Source organism: Octodon degus, unplaced genomic scaffold, assembly GCF_000260255.1.
Source record: "Octodon degus isolate 3935 unplaced genomic scaffold, OctDeg1.0 scaffold00019, whole genome shotgun sequence".
Lineage (NCBI taxonomy): Eukaryota > Metazoa > Chordata > Mammalia > Rodentia > Octodontidae > Octodon > Octodon degus.
In genome coordinates, this window is record NW_004524595.1 from 8305231 (window position 1) to 8316711 (window position 11481).

Here is an 11481-nt window from a genome sequence, read left to right on the forward strand (position 1 = left end):
GGGGCACGCTGAGACTGGGCGTGGTGGCACACACCTGTAATCCCAGAGCTTGGGAGGCTGAAAACAGGAGGATCATTACAAATCCAATCTGTATAGTAAAACCCTGTAGACCCTTTACTAAATACATAAAAAAAAATTAATATAGACTCATCTACATCCATTCATTATCAAGGGCACACATTATTAATGTCTTCTTGTATCTGTGCTCTGATTGGACATTGGCAAGAAGTCTTATATAGGTGTTTTCCTCTCACCCCAAGGCACTTACTTGGGCATTTACAAATACTTAATATTTATGTTATCATTAATTTTAACTATGCCAATGTTATTTATATTTGATTATACGTTAATGTCATAATTTGACATATCTATCATGTATTCCAACAAAGTACTTCTGTGTGGCTGATGATCTTAACTAGGATTTATTGTGGGGGTAGGGCTTATATTACAACTGTCCTCAAAATATCATTGTAGGGCTTATTTCCTGATGGAGTCTTATTTTCATGGAAATACAGTATTTGTAGAAAATGAGAATAATTTATATTACAGCTAGAAAACAGGGTTCATGAAGAGGTTTAAGAGGTGAGGTTGAGATGTACAGATGAAGCATTTAGTACCATGTTAAGCAACTTGACAATGATAAGCCAAGAGAAGTTTTTAAGAGAGGATTTGATGATATGCTTAAGAAAAATAACCCTGGTGGTAATGAAGAGGCTGTATGGGCAAAAAGAAGCAAAAGAAGATGATTAATTAAGAGAGGCTAAATACAGTAAGTAATGACATGTGGTTTGAGCCAGTGCTGTAGTAATAAAAATAGATGGAATAGTGTTAGGAATTGACATAAAATAGTTCAATGAAAGTGGAGAGTGAAAAGGAGGTGGAGTTAAAGATAATTCTTCAGAGAATTTAACTTGAGCAACTGAAAGAACAGTAAGATCATTGTCTTTGACAGGCAGTGCCGGCAGAGGAGGTGTGGTGTCCTAAACCCTAAAAGCAGTTACATTTCAGACATGGTAACTTGAGGTATCTGCAGTAGAGACAGCCAGTGGGAGTGTCCAGTGGCATTTTGATGTACAAGTTGAAAGCTCACAGAAAAGGAATGATTTATAGGCACAAATATTGCTCAGCAAGTCGTGTGGGGCAGTAAGGGAAGAGGGCTGGACAAGAGAAACCCTTAATTATCAGAGTGAGTTTCGGGAACCATAACAGTTTTAGTAATGTCAGCACTGTTTAGAGATCAGAAGAATAAAGTTTTAGAAATTTTTTACTTTGATGTTACTATTCCTAACTTTGTCTGGAAAAGGTTCAGTGGTCTGATAGTACAAAACTTAAATTGTAAGAGATCAAGGGGCCACCCTGGAAAACAAGTTTAAGACAATTCTTTTTTTTTTTTTTTGTACCAGATATTGAACTCATGACCTCAAGCTTGCCATGTAAGCGCTTGCTGCTGAGCTATATTCTCGGCCCAACAATTCTTTCAGGAATTTAGACACAGAGGAAAATAGAGAAAAGGAAAGAAGAATGCTAAGAGGGACTTATTGATTACAAAATACTCTTAAAACATGAGAAGGCATAACAGAGAACAGGATGTGCTAAGTAGGGTGTGGAATACTGCGAAGAGGTAGCTGTGGCTGTGTCCTCATGTAATCACCATTTCCCCCATGCCAAGGAGGTATTCTGGGAGCCTGCACTTGATTGAGTTGTCCCTCTTACCTAATTTTTGTTTTGTTTTGTTTGGGTAGTTAGCAGATTGTAGCGATGTCACAACCACACCAAACCTGTTTACACAGTAAGTGTGTTACATACTCAGAAGCTGACATCTTGGTTACCATGGTATTTTACTTCTTTTCTTGGTGTGTGATTGTATTCACAGGGGCAGGTTGTAGAAAACCTGAAAGCACAGGCCCTTTGTTCCTGGACTGCAAAGAAAGATAACCACCTGAATTTCTCCAAGCATGATGTCATTACCGTCTTGGAGCAGCAAGAGAATTGGTGGTTTGGGGAGGCGCATGGAGGGAGAGGATGGTTTCCAAAATCTTACGTCAAGATCATTCCTGGGAGTGAAGTAAAGCGTGGAGAGTAAGTGTTTCTGTGTTTAGGGACCATGTAGATGTTGGTGCTCTTGCTAGTAAATACTTGTAAAAGTTTATGCTTGGGTTTGGTATCCAGAAGGCAGTTCTTAGAGGGAAAAGCATACCAAAGGTGTTTTTGCCAATGTTAGACTGTTCTTCTACTCTTTTTTCAGAATTGAGGTTTTCTAAGCATTATACTTAAGAATTTAGATGTATTGCTTTCTTGGTGCCATAAATTCAGTTTTTAAAAAAAAAGTTTTTTTTTCAGTTTATTCGTAACATTTTTCGCTTGTTTACTAAAATTCTTCAATTTCTAAATAATTATTTTTGCTGCTTTGCTTTTACACTAGAGATTAAACCGAGGACCTTCACCCTGAGCTAAATCCCTGACACTTTTTATTACCCAGGTGGGGCTTCGACTTGTGATCCTCCTCCTGCCTCAGCCTCCCAGGTGCTGGAGTACAGGTGTGCTGCACAGAACCCAGCTTTTAAGTAACTCCTGACTGAGCTCTTCCCCTTTATCACCTTGGAGCATTTCTATCTGGACCTCCAGGGTTCCTTAAACATAACATCACTAGTGCTCCTAGGATATAGCATTATAGTTACTGACTTTTTAAACCTCTTTTGTTATTGAGAGACTTCATGGAGCTTCAGGTCCATCTCTTCTGTTGCTATTATTTATTTTTCACTCTTCTCACGCATAATACAGTCTTAGCACAGCATAGCTGTTGAATTATATTAGCTCAGTGAATAAGGAAAAAATACTCGAATGAACTTTCAAATGAGCAAAATAAAAAACTAGAGAGTTAAGATTTCTGGCCTTTATTTCCTAGTCTTTAGGGGAATGAAGTTATCAAATATTGCTGCACAGGGTGGCACTCGTATTTAATCCGTGCAGCACTCAGGAGACTGAGGCAGGAGGATTGATGTGTTTGAGGCCAGACTGCACTACATAGTCAGACCCATCTCAAAACAAACAAAACAAAAAGCTACCAGATATCTTAACACAAAAAAATAAGCACGATATGATATGCCTGTAGGTAGCCACCTTTGTGTTGGAAGCTGGTCTAGATAGAAAGCAGTCTGACAGAATGGAAGGTGTTGGTGGTCCTCGGAAACCACAAGGCTTGAGTCTGGCCCTGCCATTCTTTCCAGACCATACAGGGCAACCTGTGCTGTTCAGTTTTCTAACTGATTGAATGAAAAGACTGAACTAAATAGTCTTTAAGGATTCTTTCAGTGCTGAATTTCTACTTAGCAATATAGTTCAAGTACAGGAATTTGCTTTTCAAACTGATACGGAATTTTCAAAAAATAATTAATACATAGCTGAAATTTGTGTGTGATATTGTGCTTGGCCTTTTGTAGGAAATATCATATTTAATCTTAACATTTTACACAGAAGAACACTTAAGCAAAAAAAGATGAGTTTGCATGTTTTGGAGGGCATTTTTTCTAACTTCCTTTCAGTTACCTGTTCTTTCTAAAAGATCCAAGTCATATAACTTGAGAACATGCAGTAATGGAGAACCCAGCACTAATTGAGGCAGTCTCTTCAGTACTGGCCACTAGTTTTATTAAGAGCTTTCCTTCTGTCAACTTGAAAAACTCTTTGCTTATACTGTAAAACTACTCACAAGGCCCAGGGACCTGGCACATCCCACTGGTATCTAGCTTGTAAAGCTGAGTCTTCCTGACTTTTGAAAACAGTTTTTCTAGATTAAAATGGAAATAAAGGGTTGGGGAGATAGCTCACAGTCTAAACACCTGCCTGGCAAGTGCAAGGACCCGGGTTTCATCCCCAGTGCCACATGCCATGGTGGCGCACACCTGTAATCCAGTCGCTGGGGAGACTGAGACAGGAAGATCACTATGAGTCCAAGCTGCATAGTGAGACCCTGTATCTAATTAATTAATTAAATTTTAAAAATAAAATGGGAATAAGTTACACATGTTTTGAGATCTAAGAAAAGTTATTACTTATGTTTACGTTAATATACAATGAATAAAAGCCATCTATTGCCCAAGCCACACTCCCTAAATGCTTTCCCAAGGAGGACTCACTTGCTGAGGTGCCAGTGTCTTAAGTATGATCTGAAAGGCACATTTTCTCACATTTGAAACACTGACTCATATTGACCTTACTTTAGTATTAAGTGTGAACATTCATATATGTAGTTCTTTCCACAGAAAAATTTTGTGTATGAGAGTATTGCTAGACTGTACTGAGACACAGAATTAATTTGAGAATTCTGCATTGATCAGATCACCATTCTTGGTTTTTGCTTGCTTGTATCTTTTCATTTGTTTCACTATTGTTTCTTATGGTATATTTATTTGGCAGACCAGAAGCTTTGTATGCACCTGTAAATAAGAAACCTACCTCCACAGCCCATCCAGTTGGAGAAGGTGAGCTTTTGGCAATGGTAAATTAGACGGGAGTCGTATAGTGATTGATTCATTATTTAACTTTGTGCATGCTAGTCCATTTCTGTACTCTTAGTATTAAAGTGAGGTTAGGAAAATGTGCTGCATATATTCACATTGTGAAAATACAGAGAAAACATGGCTTGGCACTTTTAGCAAGTCTGTGCTAAAACATGTCAGCATATATATAAGACTATAAATAAGGTTACAATGATTAACTAGTTTTTTAGGAGGTAAAAAAATTTCAGTACATGTCCTTGTCTACAAACCGCATTTCAGTTATAGTGTGCCATATAAATCATTAGTTAGGGTTTGAAATTGTGGCGCTCTATAAATATTGCAGACAACTTTTTTTGGACAGGATTTTGAGTTCAGGTAGTAAATTATTTTGGTTTTGTCAATGTGAAAAATGAAATTTTCACAAATTGCCCAAATTTCAGACAATATTTGTTTAATAGTTACATAGATTTATAATTGAAATGTATATGTTCATTGTGGAGGTGAAGTACATTCCATCATTCCATGTTTTGCTAAACAAAATGATTTAATGACAAATTAGTTTATTCAATATTTATAAAATTCTGTGTTAGCATTAAAAAGACACAAGGATAAGCCATAATCTCTAAACTGCTCCCAATGGAGCAGGATGAGATTAGACCATATAACAGTGATGACAAACCTCTTGGGCTTTCGGTGATAACAACCCGCTATCGCGTGTGTGCCATAGGTTTGCCACCACTGGCCTATAGTTGCGATGCATTTCTGTACTTTGTGAACAGGATACAACTTAGATCTGAGTAGGAGCTGTGGATCCCCAGAGGTAGTAATGTTGCTTCATCAGCAGCAATGAGTAGGACCTCGCACAGTGACAGAAGAGAAGAGGCTTCTGGACACAGTCAGTGGGCTGAGCCTCGAAGGGGAGGGAACTGAGGTCTCCAGGGATGCTGCCATCATGAATGTTCTGTGGAATGAGAGCTGTGAACAGAACCTAGGAAATAGTGAGGAGCATTTTGGAAATGACTTACTGCAATTTCTGTAAGCTTTGTAATTACTTTTTGTTTTGTTAAACAGCTAAATTAATAATACTGGGAACCTGAATGGTAAATAGGCTATAGATTGTGTTTCTGATTACTGCTAGTATGTGATCAAATTACATGTTGGTAAATACAAATAAAATAGAAGAGAAAAATCAAAAACATCTCAAACCCAGAAATAACTTTTTCTTCTGAGTAATAATAATCACAAGAACAAAAATCAAGATAGAAACATAAGTAGTTTCCTCTAAGTCATCATTAACAGATATTTATTGACCATCTACTTAAAGCCAAGCACTGTGCTGAGATCTGGGACATTGTACTAGAAATTGGTTTCTAGTGCTACTGTCTCCTAGATATGATTGTGTAAATAAAAGAATTAAAGAGCAGAGAATTTAGCACTTGAAAGTATATTTTGTACAAGGTGAAATTTTTTTCTTATCTTGACTCATCTTTGAAGTGACTTAACCTCATTCAGCCTCAGTTTCATTATCTGAAAAATATTAGTATGTGTTTGTAGTTTTCACTGATTGTTAGCGTTTAAAATCAATGGTGGTAACAAAGCAATTGGAAGAAAGAAGCCCCTTAATAAAGCTTTATGTTAAATCAATAATTAAAGCAATTATTAAATAATAAAATGCTTTCATTCCTTTTTCTTCCTTCAGATCTTTTTGCTTTATTTTGATTTTTGAGGCAGGTTCTCAGGGTATATTCTAGACTGGCCTTAAACTGGTGATCCTTCTACCTCAGCCTCCCTAGTATACAATGGTTACAGGTGTGCACCACCAAGCTGTGCCCTTCAGAGCTTTTTCCTTCTTTTTGGTGGTGGTGTTGGCACTAGGGACTGAACCCAGTGCCTCTGCACTGAGCTACATCCCAGCCCTATTTTGTTTAATTATTTTATATTTTGAGACCAAGTCTCACTAAGTCACTCAGCCAGGGCTGGGTTTAAGTTTGCAGCCCTCCTGCCACTAGTCCCAGAGTTCTGGGATTATAATCATGTGCCACCACACCCACTCAGATCTTCTTATATTGGAGGGACAAGGTCTCTTATGGTAAACATATAGGATCTTACAGATTAACCTCATTTCTTTTTGCTTCTATAATCATCAATAAAAACCTACTTCTTTTACTTTGTTCCCTACAGAATATATTGCACTTTATCCATATTCAAGTGTAGAGCCAGGAGATTTGACTTTCACTGAAGGTGAAGAAATACTGGTGACACGAAAAGATGGAGAATGGTGGACAGGAAGTATTGGAGATAAAACTGGAATTTTCCCATCCAACTATGTCAAACCAAAAGATCAAGAGGTAGACTTATTTTGGTATTAAAAACAAAGTCATTCTGTTCTTACTGTTCAGGATTCATACTTAAAAGAGATTTTATGTATGATTTTGGTCAGCCTACTTTGGTTATACGGAAGCCATTCAAGATAACTCTAATGCTATAGATTTTATTGTAGGATATGATGTCAATTAGAAGACCAGTGGAAGAGAATTTATGAAATTTTAGGAGCAAAGTCAGAGATAAGTTTGAGCCTCATGATAATCAGAACTAAGAAGTGGTTCTGGATTCATTGCTTTACAGAAGGCCATAAATCTGTACTCTAAGGCACTAGCATTAATGTGACTCTTGCTGCACTCTGAAGTTCCTACTGTTTTTAATTCTGTCACCAGTATGTTATAAAGCAGTTCTTAGACTTTCTGGATTCTTAAAAATTATTGGGCTGAGCATAGTGGTTCACACCTGTGATCCTAGCACTTGGGAGGCTGAGGCAGAAGGATTGCCATGAGTTCAAAGCCAGTCTAAAGTACATAGCATGATCCTGTCTCAAAAAGAAAACTACTGGTGACCATCTCAAAGGGTTTTTTTTAGTTATAGATTGTATTTAGTTATAGATTGTATTTAGTGATAATTACCATATTAGAAATTAGAAAAACTAAAGTTATTTAAATATTTATTAATTCATTTTAAAAATAATAGTTAAATCCACTATATGGTAACATAAAGAACTTTTTGTTAAAAAAGCACCATAGTTTTCAAGAAAAATATTTAGTTGGAATGGCATTATTTTATATTTCCACAGATCTCTTTAAGGTCTGGCTTAATTGAAGATAGATTCTCAAATCTCTTTCTATATTCAGTCTGTTGTTACATATTATATAAGGAAAATTCTACCTGATACAGACATGGAAGAAAATGAAACATAGGGGCCGGGGAGATAACAGTGGCATAAGTGCCTGCCTGGGAAGCACAAAGTCCTGAGTTCATTCCCCAGTACCACAAAAAGAAGAAAATGGGAACATATTTAATAATTCAGGATGTCTGTGGATATTCTTTGATTCTGTTGTGCTACAACTTGACAAGTAGTGACTTACTCTAGGCTAGGTACTACATGAATTTGAAGCTATATCAGTGAATATCACTTACTATTACCTCAAAATTCATTAGTCTGTTCTGTACATTGAATGGATCTTTTACCCCTTCACTGTTTGAAATACAACGACATTCATTGTTCATTTGGAAAATACTGAATCACTGAATTATGCAAAGTTTCTCTGTATTGAAATACTTCATTAAATGAAATCAAGAAATCATGCTGATTAATATCACCACTCATCAGGAAAGCCTGGAGAGCTGTCACATATAAAAGTTTGAATTTTGTCATTGACAATAAGTCCTACCAACTGTTTTCCTTGAAGTGGAGGGTTTACTTCATTTTATTTCAGTTTTGAGAAAATAATTGCTAAATCACAAGTCTAAATCATTCCATGTGAGTTTTTTGAAGTAAAAATGTTGCATGAAAAAAACTTAGCTCACAGTTTATTCGCATGAGTCCTGTTCCTTGAGACAATCATTGTACTTTTTTATTATTTATTTAGTTAGTTAATTGGTTGGGATTTTTTCTTGAAACAAAATCTCCTGTATATTTCCTGCCAACCCTGACCTCACACTGAGGCCCAGGCTGGTCTTACGCTTACGGAGATTCCCTTGCCTCAGCCTCCAAGGGCTGGGATAACAAACCTGCTTGGCTGCAGCAGAAATGTTTTAGGCACACTTCTGTTTAGTCACACAAAATTATTGAAAATATATACTCAAGGATTAAGATTTAGTAAAATTTCCAGTGTCAAGGGCATCTTTAAGTAAAACTGGCTTTTTTTTTGCTGCGAGTACATGGTACTAAAGATGCTATGACTAATAGTATAATTAAGTACCAATGCCTTGATTCATGCTAAGGCACCAATAGGGCCTGTTTGTTTGTTTGTGACTGGGTCCTGTATGTAGTTCAGGCTGGCCTTGAATGCACTATGTACCCAAGCTGGCCTGCAATTCACAGTGATCTTCTTGCCCCCCTCCCCGAGTGCTAGAATTACAAGTATGCACCACCACACTCAACTCAGCACCAGTAGTTTTATTCACAGTGAATGTAAACACTGCCTTAATATTGTCATGAAAATTATTTTCACCCCACAGACTCTTAGAAGGGGCCCGGTGTCTATTTCCAGGGATCTATCAGTCACATGCTTAAAACCTTCCCTGCAGTGGACAAGTAGTGGGACTGTGCCTCAGTTTTCTTTTCTGTAAAATTGAGGTGATCATAATTACTTAATAGTATTATTCTAAAAATTAAACAGGTAAATATGTGTAGCTGCTCAGACCAGTACCTGTTACATGGTACTCAGAAAATGTTACCTGTACATTCCCAGCAACTCTAATACTTTCATTCCACCTGTTACAGTAGCAGAAAAGAAAATTTGGTACAGGCTCTACAGGGTCTTACTACACAGATCGGACTTGTAGTGATCCTCCTGTTTTCAGCCTCCCAAGTGCTGGGATTACAGGCACACACCACCACGCCCAGTCTCAATCTCCTTCTTAGCATGCCCTGGGGGCAGGGCCAGCATGGCACTCGAACCCTGGCCTTTGTGCTCTGCCTAAGCAGGTGCTTTAGTCCAAGACTGAACTATCTGTCCTGCCCAAGAAAATTCTTTTTGATAACCCCTTTCCATTTTTTTAGTAAATGTCAAAAAAAAAAAAAGGAAATATGATTGGTCTCATTTGTATTTTAAAGGCAACAAGTTTTAGTTGCTACTATGGTATGATTATTTTTATTCTTAAATCAGGTTCAGTCAGTTTAGGGGTAGTATGATAAAATATCATTGCCTCCTGCTCTGCTGAAGCTGTGAGTCAGGATTTTTAGAGAAAACAGGAGCAAGGCATTCTGCCTCACATGTGTGGTAGGGAGTGGGTGTTGATGCTGATCTCATCAATGGATGTGATGCATTTGACCTGTTCGGGCATGTTGGATAGTTGAAGGAAACTCAGAAAATGAGCTCATCCTGCTGAGTCAGTGGATGATAACATCAACTGCTTGTCTACAGAGTATTCCATTAACAGACCAAACTTCCTGGTAAGTGTTGGATTGTTCACTTATTTAGTTAATGTAAGGTTCATTGTCATTTTGATGGTCATTTAAAGAAATCATAGGGATTAGAATTTTTTCCTTCCTAGTAAGCTCTATACTTTTACATTTGGATTATAGGAAATGATAAAAACATGTCTTTTCCTTGTAGAATTTGGGGAGTGCTAGCAAATCTGGAACATCAAACAAAAAACCTGGTATGTACACTAATGAGCTTGAGAACTGATTCAAGAGTTTGCTTTGTCATAATTTTGAACTCATAGTTGTGTTTTTCTTTTCAGAAATTGCCCAAGTCACTTCAGCATATGTTGCTTCTGGTGCTGAACAACTTAGCCTTGCACCAGGACAACTAATATTAATCCTAAAGAAAAATACAAGTGGGTGGTGGCAAGGGGAGTTACAGGTAAGATTCTTTAACATCTGTCATTGTTATTATAAAAATAATAAATGCTGTCAAAAAAGATAAAATCAATTTAAATTTTTCTGTCTTCCCTTTGTGCAATTATACTTTGTGTAATTATACTTAGAGATAATCAATTTATTTATTTTTTTATTTTTTTTATTTTTTTGGCAGCACTGGGGATTGAACTCAGGCCCTTGTGCTTACCAGGGAGTACTCATTGTTAACATTTCAGCATATGGGGTTTCTCTCTAGTCTTTTGACTGTTTTTAGCACAACTTAGTTGATTAGTAACATTTTAAAGAATAATTTTCCCTGAAGACATGATCACTTTCCAGTAATAATCCCTTAATGATATGCAGGTCATCTGACAGGAAGCATAGTACCATCTTTGCCAGGGACAGCCACAGGCTGTGGTGTACTCTTCCAAGAGAAAAACCCGATTTACTCTGTATTGAGAAAATACAACACAGGGCCAGCCAGATAACTCAGTGGATTAAAGCGCCTGCTGAGACAGACTCAGAGACATGGATTTTGATCCCTCGTGTGTCATACTGGCCCTGCCCCAGGGCCACGGCTGAGAAGGGGACTAAAACTGGGCATGGTCGTGTGCACCTATAATCCCAGCACTTGGGAGGCTGAAAACAGGAGGATCACTGAGTTCAATCTGTGTAGCAAGATCCTGTAGACCCTATTCTAAATACATAAAAAATAAATAAAAATTTAAAAGAAAACACAGCGGTGACTTTGTTCATGAACTTAATTTGTTCTACAATTTTAGAAAAGATAGCCATGTTTGTGTTTGTGTGGGAAAGATTGCTGCAGTCACACTTGTCATACACGCACCTTCCAAACAACAAAATTTTGCCAACCACGTCTGTTTGTAAACCAAATTGTTTATAAGCATTGGTGGACCAAGGTGCTACTGTACCTATTAAACTGTTCCCCAGGAAAACATAGTGCAGACATTGAAGAATTTGTTTTTTTCTTAAAATGTTGACAGATGGCTAGTGTATATATTTTTGATAAGGGCCAGGGATATATAACTCAGTGGCATAAATGCCTATCTGGCAAACACAGGGTCCTGAGTTTGACCCTAGTACCAAAAAAAAAAAAAAAAA

The 11481-nt window shown here is 37.3% G+C and overlaps 1 protein-coding gene across 1 annotated transcript in view; it reads left to right on the forward strand.

The window, feature by feature from the left end:
• The window catches only part of Itsn2 (intersectin 2), a 167042-nt gene that overhangs the window by 110044 nt on the left and 45517 nt on the right, over positions 1 to 11481 (forward strand). Inside the window, exons 23-27 of the mRNA XM_012513845.2 lie at positions 1874 to 2079; positions 4417 to 4481; positions 6681 to 6847; positions 10112 to 10157; positions 10242 to 10363. Of these exons, the coding sequence (XP_012369299.2) occupies positions 1874 to 2079; positions 4417 to 4481; positions 6681 to 6847; positions 10112 to 10157; positions 10242 to 10363 (606 nt within the window). The remainder of the gene's footprint in view (positions 1 to 1873; positions 2080 to 4416; positions 4482 to 6680; positions 6848 to 10111; positions 10158 to 10241; positions 10364 to 11481) is intronic.